Source organism: Telmatherina bonti (genome assembly GCF_933228915.1).
Source record: "Telmatherina bonti genome assembly, chromosome: 8".
Taxonomy (NCBI): Eukaryota; Metazoa; Chordata; class Actinopteri; order Atheriniformes; family Telmatherinidae; genus Telmatherina; species Telmatherina bonti.
The window spans coordinates 34,272,694-34,296,324 of record NC_136626.1 but is presented as its reverse complement, the minus strand read 5'-3'; the positions used below and the strand labels follow the sequence as shown (position 1 = coordinate 34,296,324).

Below are 23,631 nucleotides of genomic sequence, written 5' to 3'. Positions count from 1 at the left end.
CTTGTTTACCCCCCACAACCTTAAGCCTCCACATTAACGCCGTCATTTTCATGAAATAAAAAAGAGGGAGAAGAGACTGCAGTCAATAGCAAGGCCCAACCCCCAGCACCAGCTGATCCCAGTGTCTCCATCTGCATACATGGGTGTGATTGTGAATTATGCGCTGGTGCTGGAGGTGGAGGGGAGAGGAGCAGATGGCAGGGCTGCCCCCGTCATGTCTGCTTTTTGGGGAAAACAATGCATCTCTCAGAGCTCTTATTAAAGGAGGAGACTGGGATTTGAGTCCACGGACAGCTGGCAGGCAGCGTGCCTCGCACCCGGCCCCCTCTCCCACCGTGTCCACACACACTGACACACACACTTTGCAATTAACTGGCACGGGCCTCGGCTTAAATATTTACCAAGTCCATGCAAACAAAAGACTGTTCAAGGAAAAAATTTATATATTAATCCATGTCTTAATTATGTTGTAGGGTTTTTATCGGGAGGTGGTCATAATAGGAGCTGTTATTACATTTTTTAGAGTTTTTATTTTAAAGCCGTTTGTGTTTTTTTCTGCTATTTACTTTGCTTTTCATACTTCTATTAAAAATTTCTGCTGTATTTAACTGTTTGAAGCATTTATGCTACAGACTTTGTATTGTTTGTTCTCTGAACAGCTGTAGAAATGCTAAGAGGTGGTTCTTTCTTTGTTTTAAAAGATTTTAAAATAATCTTTTGTGGACTTTTGAACAACGCAGAAGTGGTTGAATCATCTGGGAAACTGTGATGAGCATTTTTTCATTATTTACTGACATTTTATTGACTAATAACTTAGAATTTAAGGTTGAGAATATTAAACAATAACCACATTTTGTTAAGTTTTGAATTGCATGACATTTTGAATAGCTTTCAGCTCACCATTAGGCTGACATTCAGCATTGCGTTGGCGTAGCCGGTTGTATATGCTTGACTGAAGAAGGGGCATTTTGGAGAACTCAGTTTAGAGGTTTAGACTTGTTCAATTTGTAGGGTGTAAACAAAATACTAAACTCCGTGACAACAGAGTAGGTCAGTACTTGGTTAACTTTGATTAATGGCATAAAAACATCAGCAGTGTTGTCATAAAAATGGCTAATTGTTGTTTCCGACCAACAGGCTTGGCATTTGTTTGGAGGTACTTGGCTGAAAATTTATTCTGCAGCGAGTACAATGCTGGAAAAAGCATGAACAAGAATAAAATTTAATTGATCAATTTATTTCATGGGAAGGTACAGCTGTTTATAAACAGTGAGTTGAGAGTAGCATCAGCGTGGATGTGAAGTTTTCTGGTTTTGCGCATGCGCACAAGGCATCGCTAGCATACGGTGGCCCTGAAGTGCAAACCACAACAACAAAACAAAAAACACAAACTACAAAACAAAAAAAACACAACAACAAATAAAGAAATAGCAACAAATTGAAAATGACAACAATAATTAAAAAATACACAATGACAAATTAAAAAACACGACAAATTTAATTAACACTACAAAAAGTTCTAAAAAAAAACACAACAAATATTAAAAAAAACAAAACAAAACAAAAAAAAAGATAAAACACAATGACCAATAAAAAACGACAATGAACTTAGCTTAATAAACATACTGGAAGAGGTAGGTACCAGCGGGCAACAAGAGAAATCGCTGATTGGACGATGGTGCCAGACGGCTTTGAACCGGAAGTTGTTGTACTTTTGTACCTCGTTCAGTTTTGAGTAGAGAGAAAAGGCTGAAGTAGTACTAAATTAGTTGTGTTAAATACTACAAAAGTGTTGGAAGTAGTTTTAGTGTGCTGATTGAGGAACATTTTGTGTAAAGTGTGTAATAAAATATTCTTGGATAGCAGCAGCTATGTTTGGGCTCTGGGTTACGTTCATGTTTTGAAAACTTTGCTACATACACAACAACTTCCGGTTCAAAAGCAATTTTCACAATGTTGCGGTGGGGAAGGGGGCCCCTGGAACACTCTGGGCCCAGGGGCCTGTGCACTTTCGATCCGGCCCTGGTCAGAGCACCTGTTTTCCATGGCAACAGGGCAAAAGTGTTTATATCCTTGGCTTGAGACATATTTTTACTCCTTTTTCTTAACTTTTTTTTGCCCACAAAATTTTATAAATCACATATCGTCAGACCTCACCCTGAAATACTCAAGTTTTAATCATGTTTATTATAATTTGTTTAACCATTTGCAGCCTCGCAGTAAAAAAAAAAAGAAGGGGAAAATGTGTGCATTTAAATCTGTATGAACTTCTTTAACCGATTTAAAACAGGCAATAAAAACAAAAAGCTCTTTTACATGACACAAAAAGCCAGCTGAGGTGGTGCTGCTGCCAAGGTTGGATTATACAATGGGCATTATGGGCACAGGCCCAGGGGCCCATGTGGTGCCCGCACAGGGCAAACACCAGCAGTTTGGACATGAAACAAAATGTATATAAAAGGCAGATAGTTAGACAACAGAGTCTGGTATATTGTGATTGGTACCATTAGCTGAGAGATGTTAGAAATGTTGTTTGACAGTGTATCATTGACAATTTTCATAATGTTTTGGTGGTGAAGGGGCCCCTTGAAAACTCTGGGCCCAGGGACCCGTGCACTTTTAATCCGGCCCTGGCTGCTGCCCTGAATCCAACTTTTCTTTGTCTAAACTCCGCCTCTTTCCACCCCTCCTCCTCTTCCTCCTCCTCCTCCTCCTCCTGCTCCCCTGTGCGCCTGCTTTTGATCCCACAGGGACTCGGAGCCTTTACATTCCTCTCATTCCAGCCGCAGCGAACAATCGCCTCTCAGTTATTTATTAGCGGCTCGCGCAGCTTCGCTCCGCTCAGTTTGCGTCGGCGCGCGCGCACATGTTCATGGAGCAGACACGAGCTGCGGAAAATCCTTGATATTTGGACAAATAAGTGGCGAACACTTACAGAGGACAGCAAAGTGTCTGCTTGCAGTGTAATGAGACTGGAAAGTGGTGAGTTTTAGTTGTTAAAGTCGCATTTTCGTTTGTTTCTGATGCCAAATGATCCCGTATGGCGCAGTATAAATACATGTGTCTTATTGATTTATGATTATAAAACTGTAGAATGTAAAAATGTATTCCAAATAGACTTAACCCTGGTTTCCTTTAAATGATGTTTGGGTTGTTGTTTTTTTTAAAACATGGTTGCTTCAAGAGAGTTATGCCATTAACAACATATGTGGGGTGGCATGTAGTAGGGAATCGTGTTAAATCTGTTTGTATGAGTTTGTGTGCATCTGTTCACCTTCCTAACCGGAAAAATGTATTCATTGTAGTGTAAACTGGAGCTTTTAATAACACCCTTTAAAGGGTATGTCCATAAAGGCTCGTGCACCTCCAGCTAAATGCCTGTGCAGCTGCAGCTGATGAGAGTTAATAAACTGTAATAATGAAGAATTGACAGCAGTTCAGGAGTTTATCTGGGTAAAATCTAACATGATTAGACTGATCATGGTTATTTTTTTCTTTTCAGGTTTGTGATTTACGAGGTGCCCACGCTGCCACTTGTTTTTGTTTCATTCTTACACCTAAAATTCCCACTGAATGATATGAAGACCTCTGAAGATTCCTCCGGAACGGTCCTTCACCGTCTCATCCAGGAGCAGCTCCGGTTTGGAAACCTGACAGACACTCGCACACTCCTGGCCATCCAGCAGCAGGCTCTGCGTGGAGGCAGCAGCAGCGGTGGGGGCACCGGGAGTCCCCGCTCCTCCCTGGAGAGCCTGACTCAGGAGGAGACCCAGTACATGCAGATGTCTGCAAGGCAGGAGCCCCAAGGACAGGAGCACCAGGGGGACTGCCCACACTCCGAGAGCCCTGTGTGCCATCTGTACCAGCTCCACGAGGAGGAGCTGCCAACCTACGAGGAGGCCAAAGCCCACTCCCAGTACCTGATCTCTCAGAAGGAGCAAGCCGAGCAGGACGGCCGTGGTGTGGACATAATGGAAAGTCAAAGTGAGGGCCAGTGGGATGTGAAGCGGGAGCATGCTCGCTCTCTGAGCGAGAGGCTCATGCAGCTCTCTCTGGAGAGGAATGGACACAGAGACGTCCTGCCCATGAGCTCCTCATACAGCTACCCCCAGCTGTATAATAACAACAACAATAACGTTTCAAACGGCGGAGCACCTGACCGACAAGGGGCCCAGCGGTGCGTGGACCAGCGTGGACCTCCCCCAGAGTATCCTCTTTACGCCAGAGTTCCTGAATACATGCTCAGCCACTCGCAGGAGCATGTGCATTACCACAGAGACCCTCCTCCACCTTTCTACTCACAGCATCACAGGTAATCCTCACAGCCGGGTCCCGTAATAACAACAAGGAATAATATGTCTGTGGTTTCCAGCGGCGTTGTTCTAAACGACTGATGTCTGTCCTCTGCAGGTTTGTCTCAGCTCAGACCCAGGCGACTCACAGCATCACGTCAGCCTCTAACAACAACAACGACATGTTGATGCGGGAGAACGAGCGGCTCAGGAAGGAGCTGGAGGTGTACACCGAGAAGGCCGCCAGGCTGCAGAAGGTCAGACGTTTGGACGCACTGAGTGCAGAAGCAACAGTTTTGTCTGTCTGGCAGAAAAGTCCATTTCCAGTTAATGTCAACAAGCTGTTGGTTTGCTCTAACTGGCCTCAGTGATGGTGGGACATGCAGTGATCTTTTCCTCACATCTTTTTCCCAGTTGGAGCTGGAGATTCAGAGGATATCCGAGGCATATGAGACTCTGATGAAAGGCTCTGCCAAACGGGAAACTCTGGAGAAAGCTATGAGGAACAAACTGGAGGCGGAGATTAAGCGGATGCATGACTTCAACAGAGACCTGAGAGGTATTTATGCAAAAACTGCCTGCTTCTCAAAGCAAGAGCATCCACCACCAGTTTATTCCTCACATGAAGTTATTATTTTGTACACTGCAAGCTTTTGAATATGCAAATCAGGTATTTTGCAGAAATAAGTGCTAATGATTTGCTTGTCATGGTAGAAATCAGTGGATAAAATCATGCATAGAGTACTTTTTGCGTTTTGGTGCCGTATTAAGAGACAAAGGAGATTTTGAAAATATTTTTCACTTTAAAACGTAGAAAATGCCGTCAGCTTCAAGAAAAATCCCATTTTTTACCATGTTTTTTTGGGATGAAATGTTCTAAAAGTCAGGCAGTGAATGAGGTATCATAAAACTCATCAGTTTAAAGATTTAGAAATAAAGACAGAAGCACAACTGGAAGATCTGGTGCGTTTAAGTGCTGCTGATGTGGTGAGTTTTGACCCAAAGTGTGAGGAGGGAAAAAAAACTCATTTTTCAAAAGTAGTCTTAAAAGTTTTGGATGGTAAAATTCACCACACTTTATTATAAAACACTATTTACACACATCATGAAATCAGATGTTTCCACTTCGCATCAAATCTCTTTTTACCGTCAGTTTAGTTGGTAATTCAGGGAGAATCTGACAAGTATGGATGAGTTTACAGAGCTTTAAGATGAAACCGAACATGAGAGGGTCCATAGAGCCGCCACGGTGGTGCGCTCCATTTAAAAGACAAAACAGGAAAATGTAAGAGATTTTAGTGTGCATGCATGTAAAGTATTGTGAAATAAACCCCTAAAATGTAAGTTTTTGACATTTTCTTTCCACTAGTCTGAAATAAAACATGTTAAAAAGGAAAATGTCACACCTGGGGTGATGAAAAGCAGAGTTTCTGCTTGGCGTAATGTAAGTTTAACAGCGTGTGTAACTGCTGTGCTGTGTTTTGTCTTCCTTTGTGCAGAACAACTGGATGCAGCATCCAAACACAAAGAGGCTGAGCGTACAGACCCGAGGCAGCACGTCTTTGTTAAACTCCTGGAGCAAAGTGAGTAGAACGTGCTTCCCAAACAGCAGAGTAGCGAGGATCTGATTTGTCAAATCACCCCCCCCCCCGCAAAGCTTTTAACAATGGCAGGAGCATAGTTGAGCAGGGATTGGTTTCCTCCTCCGGCGATGTTATACAAGCCACTTGTCAGGACACAGACGGCTCCTAACGGAGACACCAGACATTTTTCACAGCTGCATTGAATGCGACCTGGATTCCATGAATTTTTCTGTGTTTTTTTTTTTTTTCTTGTATTTCATGCCGTTCTGCCATAAGGAATGCCCCCCCCCCCCCCCCCCCCCCCCCCCCCCGCATCAAACCCCCCCACCCTCTGTTTGGTTTTGCATCACTGCTGACTTCCCTCCTCAAGGGGAACTAATAAGTCTGGGACTCCAGGGCATCCTGACCTAACTCGGCATGACCGCTGGCGAGCTTCCCCTCCTTGTTTGGGCATTTCTTTTCCCACTTGTTTTAATTATTCTTCCGAGTTGGGAATATTTCATATTTCCTGGTCAGCTCTGGGGAAACTATTCTTGACAGATACCATGATTGATTAGATGGATTTTTCCTTTAGTCTGACGTGAAGGATTAGCTGGCGTGTGATCCGGTTATCTCAGGAAAGGCAGAAGCAAACCGACTGACTGAAACACCAAACAGGAGGTGGAGTTCATATATTTTTTTGTGAGAAGAACTACTTGAGCTACATTTTGAGCTGCTTGTTTACTTCACGTCCTTTGAGGCATTCCAGAGCTTTGGCCTGTACAAAGCTACGCTTGTGTGCGTAAGTGGATAAGAGGAAGTCTGCATTCCCTCCACAGGCATGCACTTGTGTTGTGTAATCAGCCTCTTATTTAAAGTGGCACAGGAGAGCCATGTAAACCAGCTCTCCTGTCTGAAAAGCACTCATTAAAAACTGAACTAGGGTTTTAATTAACTCTTAAAACTTTGTTAGAGCGCTGGCACCACCCTGCAGCATTATAGTCAAAGGTTTCTCAGGAACGGAGGTGTGTAACAGCATGGGGTAAATTAGGATAAGTTACTTATTAGGTGATCTATGGAACGTTTGAGGCATATCACATCTAAAATGTACTGTTTATAGAGAGACTGCGTATGGTAAATCCACCATTATTTATCATATTTCATTATGAAAGTAGGTTGCTATCACTACTCTATTATAACCAAGAAATTATGATACGACCACTTCTTGTTAAACTTTCAACCAATCAGAGAGCTTAAACTGACAGTAATGTCCAATCAGGAGCAGCCAAAGATCAACAAGTGATGAGAAAAGCAGGAAAATGATGATCCTCTATGGCTGGAATAAAGCCGAGAAGACGTTTGGGATGCAGCTGAGGTGGAGGTGCTGCAGTGAGGATAGCAGGTAGATAGTAGCAGGAAGAGGTGGAAACATGGTAATAGTGTGTGTGTGTGTTTCAGATGTGAGAGAATGATGTGCAGATGAGAAAAGGCTTGGTCACTGCTGATCTGTGTGTTATTTCTACAGTAAATCCTGTTTTCTTCTTCTGGTTGCTCTTATTGTACATCATTTTAGCCTCATAATCTGACAGCTGAGGCTGAAAACGTCACGTCTGCATGGAAACGTCACGTCTGCATGGAAACGTCACGTCTGCGTGGAAACGTCACGTCTGCGTGGAAACGTCACGTCTGCGTGGAAAGGTCACGTCTGCGTGGAAAGGTCACGTCTGCGTGGAAAGGTCACGTCTGCGTGGAAAGGTCACGTCTGCGTGGAAACGTCACGTCTGCGTGAAAACGTCACGTCTGCGTGGAAAGGTCACGTCTGCGTGGAAAGGTCACGTCTGCGTGGAAAGGTCACGTTTGCGTGGAAAGGTCACGTCTGCGTGGAAACGTCACGTCTGCAGGCTGACTGGGGTTAAATGGGTTGAACAATTACATGCAGTTTTACATTTAAATCAAAAAGTTTGCAGTTTTCAGCTGCAAATGTTCTTCGAAGCTCTTGTTTCATTGGGTCAACTCCATTTTTTTCCCTTTGATTCACCTGCTGCTTCTTTTCTCGCATCTCCAGATGAAGAGCAGCAGCGAGAGCGTGAACGCCTGGAGAGGCAGATTCAGCATCTGCGCGTCTCCGGGGAGGAGTGCCAGCGGAGGCGAGAGCTGCTGGAGCAGGCCGTGGCGTCAGCACAAACCCGCAACCGGCAGCTGGAGGAGGAGCTGCTGAGGAAAAGAGCCTACGTGAAGAAGGTGGAGCGGCTGCAGAGCTCGCTGGCCCAGCTGCAGGCGGCCTGCGAGAAGAGGGAGGTGCTCGAGCTGCGGCTGCGCACCCGGCTGGAGCAGGAGCTGAAAAACCTCCGCGCCCAACAGGTTAGGAGACTGTGATGCTAACTGGAAAACGTTAGCTCAGCTTAGTGTGAAGCGTATGTCTGCAGGTGATTTAGACTGTTTTTCATTTTAACTCTATATTTCACCTTTTAAAACAGTTTAATTATTCTTTTCAATCTTTTCAACTCAGCCTCACACGTCAGATTTTTTTATTTATTTATTTTTCTTTTTACGTCCATTGCACCTAAAATCATGCAAAAACATAAAATCTAAGAAGAAAAATGTTTTTTTTTTTTTTGTTTTTTTTATGTGAAAAGCTTAGATATGTTCAACAAGCTATTTTTGTACCTTTGAAGGCAAATATGAATACTTGATTTGAAAAATGAAACACATGTAGTAATCAGCTATAAATAACACAACAGTGTCTCATTGCACAATAATTATAAATCAATAAGATGCCACATGAATTACTTGTTTTGCTTTAAAAACACAGTTTCAGTCTGCTAACAGACAGACGGGACGTCACAAACCCGACTTTTCCCGGCTCTGTTAGTCCTCCCGTCCACCAGGGGGCAGCACTTTCATCTGCCGTTGATAGATTTTTGTTGCTGTCACTCCTATAACTTCTCCCATTAGGCTTTGCTTATTGTTCTTCCTTCAAATTGCCCGTTTTAACAGTTTATTCCTGACATTAATATAAAGAAAACAGTTTCCAATACATTTCTTTTCCTAAATATACTTTTACTCGGCCTATCAACACTATTTATAAACTAATATCTGACTTTTAACCGTAACGTAATTTAAAGTCAGACGTAGGATTTGTTTTTGACGGCGTCTCCGTCGACCCCAGAAGGTTAACCGCCCTTATCTCGTCTTTCCCGTCAGTCCCAGAAGCAAACGGCAGACTTCACGTCCTCAGAGCTGAGTGCGTCCACGCTGCAGCAGCAGCTGAGGGAAAAAGAGGAGCGTATTCTGGCTCTGGAGGCGGACATCACCAAGTGGGAGCAGAAGTACCTGGAGGAGAGCACCATGAGGCAGTTTGCTATGGATGCAGCCGCCACCGCCGCAGCCCAGAGGTACGGCGACGCGCCTCCTCTGTGTGAAAGACGAACACCTTCTGGTTCTTAATCACTTCTATTAACAACAGTTTGTTTTTGTTATCAGAGACACGACCATCATCAATCATTCACCTCGGCATTCACCCAACAGCAGCTTCAATGAGGACCTGCCTCTGTCTAATCACAGACACCAGGGGATGGAGAACAGGTACCAGAAGTGTGTGTCCTTATGGCTTCATTGCTTGTGTGTGTGTGTCTGCTGTTTGAATCATGATGCACTTTCCTCCTTTCCCACGCAGGATCCGCGTTCTTCACGCTCAGCTTCTGGAGAAGGATGCTGTGATCAAAGTCCTCCAGCAGTGCTCCAAATGGGAACAGGGCAAGCTGGATAAGCAGGGTCTTCGTCTGGCCAGATCTGTTCCCACCATCAGCACCGTGAGCAGCAGCACGGAGTGTAAAGGTGAGCTTGTGTCCTTTCAGATTCGCTCAGTCTGAGGAGTCTTAAATCTGACCGGTTCTGAAGCAACAACTGGCAGAGCGGTCGGTGTCGCCAGACAGAATGTATGCATCCCGCAAAAACAGAAGTAGAAGAAGGAGACGACCTTTTTCACGTTACTCAAATAGATGGCTTGTTTTTAAACTGGAATGCATATCATCTCTCGCTCCAGAATAGCCCGATCCAGAATAGTCATGGGAAGAACTCGGGAAGGGCAGATGTTCTGCGCTGTGGATGTAAGTGGGTAATTAAACAGTGTCCTCTCTTCATCCCTTTTTTTTTTATTTATTTTTTTTTTAGTAAAGAGCCTATCAGATGACCAGACAGGCGCCGCAGCGATGAAACCCCCGTCCTTTGTCACGGCCAAGGCCCCGAGCAGAGACTCAGGGACCCACAGTGATGAGACCTCGCAGGAGTCTGAGGACCCAGCAGAGTCTGGAAAGCTGAAGGCATCTGAGGAGATCGCAGCTGCTTCCACTGGTGGGTTTTTGTTTTGGGAGGCATTTAAACGTCAAATCACTGCTATTAACCCTTAAAACGCTGCTAGATCAGCTGTTCCAACACTTTTTCTGTCAACTATTAGTGAGGAAAAGTAGTGTGTGACTCTGTGGGGTAAACTGTGATGATAGATGACCATTTAAGCCTGGGATCCCCGATCCTGGAGGACTGGTGTCCTGCAGGTTTTCCAAGTGTCCCTGCTGCAACACACCTGACTCAGACAAGCTCTGCACATGTCTGGAACCCTGGTTTAGGTGATTTCTCTACCATTCAGAAGGTTTACAGTCCAGCCAAAGCATCAAGTTTTTATTTAGAGACTGTAAATCTACAGTGATCCATAATAACATCATTATTTATCACATTTTCATTTCACAATTAATTTTGTTTTTAATAATAAAAAAAAGATTGCTATGACTTTTATGTTGCTATGAGACCGTTGTTGTGGAAACCATGATGAGGTCACTTCCTGTCAAACATTTCACCAATCAGAGAGCATAAAAGAAGGAAAATAAAAGTAAAATAAAAGTGCCTTTAGAGCTGGTTTAGTGAGGATAGTGGGTAAAAAGTAGCAGGAAATATGTAAATAGTGTTTCTTTTAATGTCAGTTTCTACTTGAATTTTACCTCCTGTTTTACATTTACAAATGTAACATGAAGTTTTAAGGCTTAAAGCTGCTGAATGTAATTAGATCCTGCAGAAACAAACGAGACTTGGATGATAAATTATAAGGAGACCATGAGCAGCATCAGATGTGCATTTAGTTCTGCAACCTTTCTCTAATTTGCTCATTTCATCTCTGCAGATGCCTCAGAGCAGCCAGCGGCAACACTTCAGAGCATCAACGGCCCAGAGTCGGGGGCAATCGAGATACTTATTTGATCCCTGATCCGAGCTGAAACGATGGCGGCCAGCAGTGATGGGAACCTTCGCCTCAGGTGTAACCGTCGTCTGTCGACGTCTGGCTTAAAGCGAAGCGCGGCGCCGTTCATGTGCGGCTCAGTTTCTCCTTCCAGTTTCTGCACATTTCACAGGTGGACAGAGAGTTCATCACGGTACCTGGACAGTATTTTTGCAATATAACACGAACTGTGCTGCTGATAATGCATGTTGTGTGTTGGACTGGTGATGAATTGTATTTATACCTGGAAAAGCTGCTCATGTATGGATGTGACTTTTTTTGTTTGAGCGGGAAAAAAAAAACTCCCTTTTTTTTCTTTTTCTCTGTTGGTTTACCTACATGATCAATGTGTTTTTATTTGTTCTGTTGAACTGACAGTAGCATCCCTTTTACCACACCCTCTAATGTAATGATGGGAATATTTATAACAAGTACTCAGAATTAGCATGTTCTATGTTTAATGTTTGAGGATCGTTGTTTCACAGGACAGCTCAGATGTAAATTAGCAGTTGTTCCTCTCTTTAAAACACATTTGGGCCGTCTCGCTCGCCACTCAGTTGACGATTTGGAAACTTCCTTTGAATGCGGAGCTTGCAGAACACCCGCTCATTTCTCTCTTTAAAAAAAACCCTGCGAGGATTGACAACATTTCACCAGGGTCCAATTTTCCACATCCCGGGTTAATGTTGGGGGCCCCAAATGGCAACGGCCCAACATTTCGCTCCCCTCCGATGACACACTGGAGCTAATCTTCTCACATTCCTCGCTGAGGGAATGCTCCAGTTAAAGAAAAAGGCTATCTAAAGTCTGACCCCTCGGCCTTGTTAAAATGGCACGCATTCTCCGCAGGGTTGGTTATTTCTTCTGAGCCACGGTAGCCGGTTCTACCATCAGCATGGAAATGGTCCACTATAATTGGCCTGCATTTGCTCCACTATTTGTTGTCTCAATGTGTTATATTCAGCTGTGTTTTCTCCACTGCTCAACCATCTCACATTTCTGAGCAGGCTGTATACTTAACATGGTATTTTCTATTTATTACGCCCTGCTTAATATAGGATTAGTGCTGAATGTAGACTACTGTTTTCAAGGAATGTGCTCTGTATTTAACTGGAATGTGTCCCGTTTTGCTCTGCTCTTTAAAGATAAAGTCTGCTAAATTTTGAATTAAGTTCATGTGCTATCATCTACTTTAATGGCTGATGTTTGATTTACTGTATTTATCAACAACAAAAACATTGTGTAAAGTGCACAAATAGCATGTGAAAACTCAACTGAGTTGTTATTCTCCGACAAGCTCCTCGTAGTTCCCGTCACAGTGCATCTGCTGGTCAGTGCCATGTGATAGTTTAAGTTTCTGTCCTTTTGTTTCTTTTGGATTGTTGTTAAAATGAATGGCTGCTTGAAGTGAGAGACCTTAATATATTTTGTTTGTTTGTTTTTCATTTAAATATGAGTTATCGTTTTGTTTCTGGTGCCAAAGATGTACTCTGTGTTTAAGTTATAACTGATGACAAGTACAATAGGCTCTATTAAGGTGCCTTGCTTCAGCTGGTTGACCCAATTTATTGTTGCTGTGAACTTTTTGTAAAGGAAACATTTGTATGTATGCCTTAAAATGTTATAATAGATTAAAATACTTAATATATGTCTGATGAAAGGCTTTCTGTTTTTTTTTTTTATTTTAATCTTGGGGAAGTAGCTTTGTGCAATGGATTATGAAAACTACATAAACTTCCATTTCATTTTTATCTTTTTAGTTTGTGAGACAGCCATGAAAACAATTGATTTATGTAACAAACTTCAGTATAAGTCATCGGAGAGGAGAAACATCACCTTCAAATAGGTTTATGCTTCTACTAAGACTTCTAATACATTGACAGAGTTGAATAAATATGATTTTATACCATGTCAGTCAATAAAACTTAATGAACCTTATGTTTGAAGCTTAATTACAACAAAACTGTGTGACTGCTGAAAATTAGCAAAACACCACAATGTAAAACTACTTCGCTGATTTAGTAGCATTACTACACAGCCGGAGTATATTTGTAATGAAAAGGAAAAAGTGTGGACATTGTAAACTCTGGTTATCTATAAAATTGATCCTACAATAAACCTTATGCTTGAAGGTAGCCAGCTGCTGCTGGTGGAATGGTGGGGGGAGGTTTTCTGGTCCCACTTTGGTTCCCTTAGTACCAACATGACATGGTTTAACCTCCACAGCCTACCTGAGTCCTGCTGCTGACCATGTCCATCCCTTTCTGAGCACAGTGTAGCATCTTCTGATGGAAACTTCCAGCAGGATGATGCACCATGTCACAAAGCTCACATCATCTCCACCATGACGATGAGTTCACTGTCCTCCAACGGCTCCACAGTCACCAGATCTACATCCAGCAGAGCAGCTTTGGGACGTGGTGGAACGGGAGATTCTCATCGTGATGAGGTGGAACGGGAGATTCTCATCGTGATGAGGTGGAACGGGAGATTCTCATCGTGATGTGGTGGAACGGGAGATTCTCGTCATGATGAGGTGGAACGGGAGATTCTCATGGTGATGAGGTGGAACGGGAGATTCTCATCATGATGAGGTGGAACGGGAGATTCTCATCGTGATGAGGTGGAACGGGAGATTCTCGTCATGATGAGGTGGAACGGGAGATTCTCATCATGATGAGGTGGAACGGGAGATTCTCATCATGATGAGGTGGAACGGGATATTCTCATCATGATGTGGTGGAACGGGAGATTCTCATCATGATGAGGTGGAACGGGAGATTCTCATGGTGATGAGGTGGAACGGGAGGTTCTCATCGTGATGAGGTGGAACGGGAGATTCTCGTCATGATGAGGTGGAACGGGAGATTCTCGTCATGATGAGGTGGAACGGGAGATTCTCATGGTGATGAGGTGGAACGGGAGATTCTCATGGTGATGAGGTGGAACGGGAGATTCTCATGGTGATGAGGTGGAACGGGAGATTCTCATCATGATGAGGTGGAACGGGAGATTCTCATAGTGATGAGGTGGAACGGGAGATTCTCATTGTGATGAGGTGGAACGGGAGATTCTCATCATGATGAGGTGGAACGGGAGATTCTCATTGTGATGAGGTGGAACGGGAGATTCTCATTGTGATGAGGTGGAACGGGAGATTCTCATTGTGATGAGGTGGAACGGGAGATTCTCATAGTGATGAGGTGGAACGGGAGATTCTCATCATGATGAGGTGGAACGGGAGATTCTCATCACGATGAGGTGGAACGGGAGGTTCTCATCACGATGAGGTGGAACGGGAGATTCTCATCGTGATGAGGTGGAATGGGAGATTCTCATCGTGATGAGGTGGAACGGGAGATTCTCATAGTGATGAGGTGGAACGGGAGATTCTCATCACGATGAGGTGGAACGGGAGATTCTCATCGTGATGAGGTGGAACGGGAGATTCTCATAGTGATGAGGTGGAACGGGAGATTCTCATAGTGATGAGGTGGAACGGGAGGTTCTCATCACGATGAGGTGGAACGGGAGATTCTCATCGTGATGAGGTGGAACGGGAGATTCTCATAGTGATGAGGTGGAACGGGAGATTCTCATTGTGATGAGGTGGAACGGGAGATTCTCATAGTGATGAGGTGGAACGGGAGATTCTCATGGTGATGAGGTGGAACGGGAGATTCTCATCGTGATGAGGTGGAACGGGAGATTCTCATCACGATGAGGTGGAACGGGAGGTTCTCATCACGATGAGGTGGAACGGGAGATTCTCATCGTGATGAGGTGGAATGGGAGATTCTCATCGTGATGAGGTGGAACGGGAGATTCTCATCATGATGAGGTGGAACGGGAGATTCTCATCGTGATGAGGTGGAACAGGAGATTCTCATTGATGTGCAGCATCTGTGTGAAGCTTCATTTCAATGTGGAGAAAAATGTTTTTAATACCTTTTTGAATCCATGACAGAGTACAGCAGATCCGGAGGAAGGGATCCAAATGGGAACTAGCAGACCTGATAAAGAAGTTGAAGAGTGAACATGAGTCTCCCAGACTGTTCCAGTGTTGTTACAAGTCTCACTAAAAACATGACTGCTTAGATTTTAAGCTACATTGTCCAGTGTAACATTTCACAAATTATCCAGGACTTAACTTGTTTAAATTTAGAAACTTATAAATATTACTTGAAAGTTTTTTTGTAGCTTTTTTTTCTTTATAGGAACAATGTTTGTTTCCCTGCCCAGTTTTTCAGCTTCCTGTATTGGTTTTATGTTTACAGATTAGTGTTTCACTTTGTGTCAGACAGCCGCTGGTTGTGGAAGATTAAATCCAACATCAAAACTAACAAAGTAAAACTTTATCAGCTAAAGTGAACAGGATCCTACCCAGACCATTGCGATGTGGGATTCCCCTGCTGGTGCCATGTTTCTGGAATGATGTAACTTTAAATTTACCCCAGCTCTACGACATATCACAGTCCACTGCTGCATCTGTCTTTCTACGAAATTACTCATCTATTTTGAAACAAGCCAGACAAATCATATTAGCTGATCTGAACTCTTTGTGTCTCTTCCTCAGACACTGCTGTGGAAAGAATAATATGTCCGTGTAATGAATCTGGGTGTTGAGGCATTCTTCATGGAAACAAAATATTTAAAACGATCTAATGCATGCGTCATCTGTGCTTTTAATTTCCAAGAATAAAGGGACATTTCACTTTAAAAACTGCTCTTCACTTTCCCAGTGTGAAGCTGTAGTTGGGCCAAATAGCTGGTTTTTTCTGAGTGAACTAATGACTCTGTGCTGGTCTGTAGCTATGTCAGATATGGACCTGCAACACAGACCAGCTTCTTTACTGGGCTGTCAGGCATTTAATCTTAGCGTGGATCTGTTTGTCATTCTGGCTCCAGACTTTATGATATGTCCAGTTCTGATCTGGGTAAATAATTCTTTCCTATTCTTGGTTTATGGAAGATTTATCCATTTCCAGTAGATTGCAATATGTGAGAAGATTTTAAAGGCAGCTGCCTTCATGCCTCGTGCAGGCTATTAGACAGCAAAACTTCTCACACCACTCCTAAAATATACAATAAACAACTAGAAAGGATGGTATGTCAGATATAAATAAAAACAGTATAACATAGAGAGCGTGTGACATTTTTATTGTTTGACATTAAGCCTTTTCATGATAAAATATAAGTGGATATGCCAGATAGTAGACATGTTTGGGCTGAATCCGGGCAACTTTTTGCACTTATGACACCAGTTACGGCCCTGGCAAGTGTTTGCCTGGCTTGGATAACAAGTCTCCTGAGGGTCACATGTGGTCCAGATGTCAGTTGTTGGCCTGGATATGGATTGTGGACCAGAAGTGGTCCTAATATGTAAAACCTCCCTTATGGCAGTTTCAGTCATGCTGCTGAGTTATCGCTGCCACACTCACATTTAGTCAACAACATAAATCAAGACCAAATTTGGGCCGAGTATTTTTTTTTCTAGTTGACACTGAACTTAACGGCAGCAACTCACCTATAATAATTAGGATGGGGTCTTGGCAAGTACCGCTCCTGCTCCATTTACACCACAAATTCTCACATATCTTTGAGCTAGAGAACTGGGACATGTTTTACAGGAGAACTTTTTTTTTAAATATACTGCTTAAATCTCCATAACACTGAAGTTTCAGCCAATTAATTGTTCTAACTCAAAAATAATAAATATCTAGTCACCTGTGTGTTGTGTTTTCAGGCACTTGCATTGGGGAATATGTGAAAATTAGTATTCCTTCCCACCAGGGGGCTCTAAGCCGAGCGAGAACAAATGTAAGAGAAGAATGAGATGAGGAAATGATTGAGGTGAGGGTAGAATAAAAAGGCAGTTTAACCGTTCTCCGTCTTCAGCTTTTCTGTTACGCACCAACATCATACTGTGGAACAGACAGGAATGGAAAAAACACCATTCAATCCTTTTAACCTGCAAGTTCTAAACGACTAGAAGGTGATATATCTATCAAACTCAACTGCCATTTGTCCCTGACACCTTTAACCCGTCGGGAACAAGGTGTGTTTCTGTGCTTTGGATGCCTGGCTTCAGGAGGGAAGTCTGAAGGAAGGGGTTTGGACCTTCTAGTTGTGTAGTTTTAAACTGAAATGTGCTCGCACTGTTCTTCCACAATGTTCTATAACCTGCCTTTAATAATGCTCCACAGGTTCTTGATGGGGTGTTTGTGTCTTCACACACACAGCAGCCAAAGATTCTGCTGGTATTCCTGCATCATGCGATGGAGCGCTGTCTTTACAGCACAAGGAGTGCTACTTCCTTTTGTATCATTTTCATCTACCAACAATTCCCTAATCTCCATCCATCTGGACCATCCAGACCTCCATCCATCTGGACCATCCCTAACATCCATCCATCTGGACCTTCCAGACCTCCATCCATCTGGACCATCCAGACCTCCATCCATCTGGACCATCCAGACCTCCATCCATCTGGACCTTCCAGACCTCCATCCATCTGGACCATCCAGACCTCCATCCATCTGGACCATCCAGACCTCCATCCATCTGGACCATCCCTAACATCCATCCATCTGGACCTTCCAGACCTCCATCCATCTGGACCATCCAGACCTCCATCCATCTGGACCATCCAGACCTCCATCCATCTGGACCTTCCAGACCTCCATCCATCTGGACCATCCAGACCTCCATCCATCTGGACCATCCAGACCTCCATCCATCTGGACCATCCAGACCTCCATCCATCTGGACCATCCAGACCTCCATCCATCTGGACCATCCCTAACATCCATCCATCTGGACCTTCCAGACCTCCATCCATCTGGACCTTCCAGACCTCCATCCATCTGGACCATCCCTAACATCCATCCATCTGGACCTTCCAGACCTCCATCCATCTGGACCTTCCAGACCTCCATCCATCTGGACCATCCCTAACATCCATCCATCTGGATCTTCCAGACCTCCATCCATCTGGACCATCCAGACCTCCATCCATCTGGACCTTCCAGACCTCCATCCATCTGGACCATCCAGACCTCCATCCATCTGGACCATCCCTAACATCCATCCATCTGGACCTTCCAGACCTCCATCCATCTGGACCATCCCTAACATCCATCCATCTGGACCATCCAGACCTCCAGACATCTGGACCTTCCCTAACATCCATCCATCTGGACCTTCCAGACCTCCATCCATCTGGACCATCCCTAACATCCATCCATCTGGACCATCCAGACCTCCATCCACCTGGATCTTCCAGACCTCCATTCATCTGGACCATCCAGTACCTCCATCCAACTGGACCTTCCAGACCTCCATCCAACTGGACCTTCCAGACCTCCATCCATCTGGACCTTCCAGACCTCCATCCATCTGGACCATCCCTAACATCCATCCATCTGGACCATCCAGACCTCCATCCACCTGGATCTTCCAGACCTCCATCCATCTGGACCATCCAGTACCTCCATCCACCTGGACCTTCCAGACCTCCATCCATCTGGATCTTCCAGACCTCCATTCATCTGGACCATCCAGTACCTCCACCCACCTGGACCTTCTAGACCTCCATCCATCTGGACCATCCAGTACCTCCATCCACCTGGACCATCCAGTACCTCCATCCACCTGGACCTTCCAGACCTCCATCCATCTGGACCATCCAGTACCTCCATCCACCTGGACCTTCCAGACCTCCATCCATCTGGACCATCCAGTACCTCCATCCACCTGGACCTTCCAGACCTCCATCCATCTGGACCATCCAGTACCTCCATCCACCTGGACCATCCAGTACCTCCATCCACCTGGACCTTCCAGACCTCCATCCATCTGGACCATCCAGTACCTCCATCCATCTGGACCATCCAGTACCTCCATCCATCTGGACCTTCCAGACCTCCATTCATCTGGACCATCCAGTACCTCCATCCATCTGGACCTTCCAGACCTCCATCCATCTGGACCTTCCAGACCTCCATCCATCTGGACCATTTAGTGCAGCAGGACGTTGATCAGAGCAGAAAACTGTCAGAAAATGAGTCTTCATGTATTCCAGCGTCTCTGCAGACGTTTCTCTGTGTGATCATTGGTTAAGGGAGGTCCAGATGCAGCTTTATGTCCAGCTGCAGCCTCTGGAGGATCCTGATGGAGAGGTTCACCAGCAGCTTCAGATACCTGCTGCTGCTCATCAGCGGCTTTTTAACAGCTGATCTCTGAACACCATGCCTTTTCCTGATGGAGACGTTCCTTCTTCTGACTTTATCTGAACACACACGTTTGCTCTGAATCACACACTCATCTTTAACAGCACCATGATCTCACTGAAGTTTCCCTGAAAGGTTTGCAGAAAGATGCTTCTTTTTCCCCAGACTGCATGAAAACTGGCTTCATAATGTGGAACAAGCTCCTTCAGTCCTTTCCCTTTAATGAAGCTCAGCTGGAAACTAAAGATCAAACCTGTCTGAGGTTGTTATCACTGATCTAAACAGACGGAGAAACAACACAAGATGCATCAAACAGAGCAACTAAAAGCCAAATGATTCATTAACTGAAATCCTCCATGAAGAATCATCTGGAATGGTGTAAAGTCATTTCATTCTGCTTTTATTTACTTTCACATTATGTTCCAAGTTCTTTAAATATAGTTTTGTACATACAGTATATGTTCTTTCTGGTATATTTCCAAGCTGTTCTCACATGCTAAACTTTGTCTATAATCTTTGACTTTCAAAGTAAATATTTTTGCCTCCATGTTCCCTCAGCGAGTTTGGAATTGCATTCCTTAGATGCCGCACATTTTCCCCAGGCGGATTTTTCTTGTAGCTAAGTGCCACTTTTCTTAGCTGGGAAAAGAAACACCAATAAATCTGCATCTGTTGAATACCATTTCCAGCTGGGACACATGTGGCACCAGGGTGTCTGTGATTTACCATTATTTTGGTCCCTTCTGTGCTCACACAGATCACATGTCAGATATTTCATCCCTTCTCTGATGTCAGTGCATGTTAGACACAAGCCCCCACCTTACTGTGGGTGACGTTGGGGGGCCCTTGAAGGGGAAAGGTTAGGATTATGTGACTGCCAAGTTTGAACTGCCTCACAATATGAGGTTCATTCCTGAAGGAATCCCAGGGGTTTTAAACTCATCATCATCCAACCAGGAATCAGCAGACATGTATGCATTCCGTACACATCTGGATGTTTGCTTAAATCACTTTTCAGCTCTGATACGTTTATCATCATTATTTCATCGCTTTTGACCCCTGACAAGTGTGAGTGGTTCTCACTTTACCACAATGTCAACATGTGGATCAAGAGCAGATGTCAGGGAAGAGAGCTTGCTCAGAGTTTTGATGTTTTACATGGTCGGTGAACTCCAGAATGACCTGAAATAACATGGATTTTCTGTAGTTTGTGCAGATTACAATATTAATATCATAACGTGGGAGAAAGTAGCAGTTTATCACACTCCTTTTGGATGCTGTTAAGCATTATTCACATTCAAAGCCTGTGTGAAACACTTGGAAAAATATCTGTGGAGTTTTGTGTTTTGCCTTAATTTCCATGGAGATCCCAAAACTTCCTGCCTACAGCAGTCATAAAATGTTCCCCCACCCCCTGAAGTTTTCCACATAAATCAGGGCAATGTCTTCTAATTTTAGGGCTGTTACTGAGAAAATGAAAATATTTCATGAAAGGCTTGCAGCTCTGTGTGTATTGCTCCATTGTGTGGTTTGTAAGCCAATGGTATGAAGTCGTTTTGCTTCAGGTGAGGCACTGTGGCCATGCTGATTTTGGTCCCCTGCCCAACCCTGAACACATCCAACTTATTCTTTACTTAGAAGATACTGTAGTGTGCAGTAAATATCAGACATTGTCTGTGTCAGCGTTGGGCGCTTCATTGTCCTCTCACAGTCATCAGACATGTATGTCTGTGTAATTAGTGACTAAGTTGAACCTGCAGGGTAGAATTCTTCCTGTTTTGGCCCTGTGATAGACTCTCTATCCGTCTCGAGTATCCCTTTGCAGCAATAAACTGGATAATGTCAAATAAAAAAGGCTCAAATTTAAGAATGTGGTTGATCTTAAAGCAGTTGAAGTGATATGCAGAAGAATAAACCAATCATTGCCTCTTAACATTCAGAAATTTGTCCCAGTTGAAACAAAAATGTGAACTGAAAATAGTTGCAACCTTTACAGGAGCCATTTTTGCCCAAAGCCCAGCTAGATAAAACTATTACACAGCTTCAACTGACCTTTAAAAAAAAAAGAAAATTTACAGTATTTTTCAGGCCACAAGGCGCGCTAGTTTATAAAGCGCAGCCTCTATTATGGCGTCGATTTCTGTGCTTCAGTCATGAATAAGGCGCACCAAGTTATTGGGCGCATGAAAAAAACAAAAGTAAAACAAAATAACAAAAGCAAAAAAGTTAGTTTGGTTGAACTTTATTCAACTACACACATTATTTTTTGATAAATCTGTTGTCACAAATCCATCAGTCCTCATCTTTTGTATCTGAATTGAACAGCTGGGCAATTTCACCATCAAGCATAGCAGGTTCTCTCTCGTCATTGTCGGACTCAGTCTTGTTGCTGGGTGGCTGTTCAGCAAGGATACTGGCTTTTCTGAAAGCTCGGACAACAGTCAAAGGAGATACCTTCACCCAGGTATCCACAATCCAATTTACATATGGTGCCGTAACTCACCCGACGCTGTCTCTACGATGCTTGCAACTTCACCTTAAACGCCCTGTTTACACTACAACGCCTAACAGTTGTAGTTGTTTTATTAATCCTCCCAGAATGATGCTAAGCTCTGGACTCCTTTGCTTCACTTGATTTTTCGCAGTAAACTTTGGGACTGGGTGCATACATAAGGCGTACCAAGTTTAAGGCCCACTGTCAATTTTGGAGAAAATGAAAGGCTTTCAGGTGCGCCTCATGGTGTGTAAAATGCGGTAAAACTTTTTGATAAATATCTACAATAGAAAATTAGCTATTTTCAAGAACTACAATCTTGTTTTTATTCTAGGTTTGAAATACATAAATAACATCAAACTTTTTCAAAAAGTTTGAGGTGAGGGTAGAATAAAAAGGCAGTTTAACCGTTCGCCGTCTTCAGCTTTTCTGTTACGCACCAACATCATACTGTGGAACAGACAGGAATGGAAAAAACACCATTCAATCCTTTTAACCTGCAAGTTCTAAACGACTAGAAGGTGATATATCTATCAAACTCAACTGCCATTTGTCCCTGACACCTTTAACCCGTCGGGAACAAGGTGTGTTTCATCTGAAACACCACAGCAGGGAGGCGTCCAGGAGGCATCTCAACCAGATGCCCTACACACGTCATCTGTCTCTTCTCAAAAAACATCTACATCTAGGTATCTCCTTTGACTGTTGTCTCTTTTTATTTATTTTACTATGAAGTCCATTTAAAAAGCTAAATTCTGAGCAGTGCTATGCTGTTCTGTTACTTCACCAAGATTGAAATGGATTTCTTTCAAACATATTCATTACTATACAAAAATAGCCAGAAAAGCCCATTATTATTCCAAGAAGCCAAAATTCACACATTTACTGTCTTAAAATGTCAACTTCATTGTAATTAACATTGTAAGGTATCAGCTATTACATCTTCACACTGCTGGTGGAATAAGATGATTAAAGTGATTTGTTGGAATAAATCAGAATGTACCGAACAACAAATACCTTCCCTGTGAACAGCAGAGAGGTTAATCAGGACTCATGAATGTGTCTGTAATAAAACATACAATGAGCTTCTTTAGCTGTTCGGCTGGTAACAGTCTGGCGTTCCTTGTGGTTCCCAGTGAATCAACTAGGAAGCCCAATCCAGAGCGACTGATTCATGTATAAGAGGAAAGAAAGGATGAGTCAGTATAATGGGTGTCTGGAGCAACACAAAGAGAGACATGCAGAGGTGTATGACCTCCAGACTGCATGAGGATTATTACACCTGACAAGGTCAGATTCTTTACCATCTGCAATCCCCATATGACATGAGAACAAAAGCTGAAGGATCCAAATGGACAAAACTAGTTTCTTATCAGTTAAATCATGAGTAATGTGAAAGTAACCTGTCTTCTTCATTCCACCTACTCTTAGAAAAACACGTTCATGTTTCCAAGCATTGTCACTTCTCAGTAAAAGTAAATTCCTTGGCATCTGCTCCTCGTAGCAGCCCACATCATTTTCTAAAGAAGTCAGCAGTGACATCCAAAGAATGACTGTCATGAGGGTTTCATGATCAACTCCGCGCTAGAGCAACATACCAACAGGTGTATGTCAGTGAATGAGAGAGCAAGTCTGGAGCTTAGCAGGCATGCTTCGGCTTGCAGGAATGGCTTATATAAGCCCGCATGGCCCAGATGTAGGTGAACCATGAGCTGCCTAACGAATATTGAAGTAAACAGTTCAACAAAGTACCTGTGATGACAGGAAAATATTGGCTGATATT

The 23,631-nt window shown here is 43.6% G+C and overlaps 1 protein-coding gene across 2 annotated transcripts; it reads left to right on the top strand.

The window, feature by feature from the left end:
- The first annotated feature begins 2,772 nt into the window (after positions 1–2,772).
- On the top strand, positions 2,773–12,777 carry amotl2a (angiomotin like 2a). 2 transcript variants are annotated; one of them, XM_079244599.1, is made up of 11 exons: positions 2,773–2,982; positions 3,503–4,312; positions 4,411–4,549; positions 4,707–4,851; positions 5,792–5,875; positions 7,920–8,215; positions 9,059–9,249; positions 9,338–9,439; positions 9,531–9,691; positions 10,028–10,207; positions 11,028–12,777. In XM_079244599.1, the coding sequence occupies exons 2-11, from the start codon at positions 3,579–3,581 to the stop codon at positions 11,102–11,104; spliced, it is 2,109 nt and encodes a 702-aa protein (XP_079100725.1). In that variant the 5' UTR covers positions 2,773–2,982; positions 3,503–3,578; the 3' UTR covers positions 11,105–12,777. The 2 variants fall into 2 exon arrangements, with proteins under 2 accessions (XP_079100725.1, XP_079100724.1); XM_079244598.1 differs by having other exon boundaries at positions 9,338–9,448.
- The last annotated feature ends 10,854 nt before the right edge of the window (positions 12,778–23,631 follow it).

Coding starts and splice junctions, on each gene's coding strand:
- amotl2a (XM_079244598.1), top strand. CDS start 3,579: ATGAAGACCTCTGAAGATTCCTCCGGAACGGTCCTTCACCGTCTCATC. Junction 4,550..4,706: donor AGGCCGCCAGGCTGCAGAAG/GTCAGACGTTTG, acceptor TCTTTTTCCCAG/TTGGAGCTGGAGATTCAGAG. Junction 9,692..10,027: donor CAGCAGCACGGAGTGTAAAG/GTGAGCTTGTGT, acceptor TTTTTTTTTTAG/TAAAGAGCCTATCAGATGAC.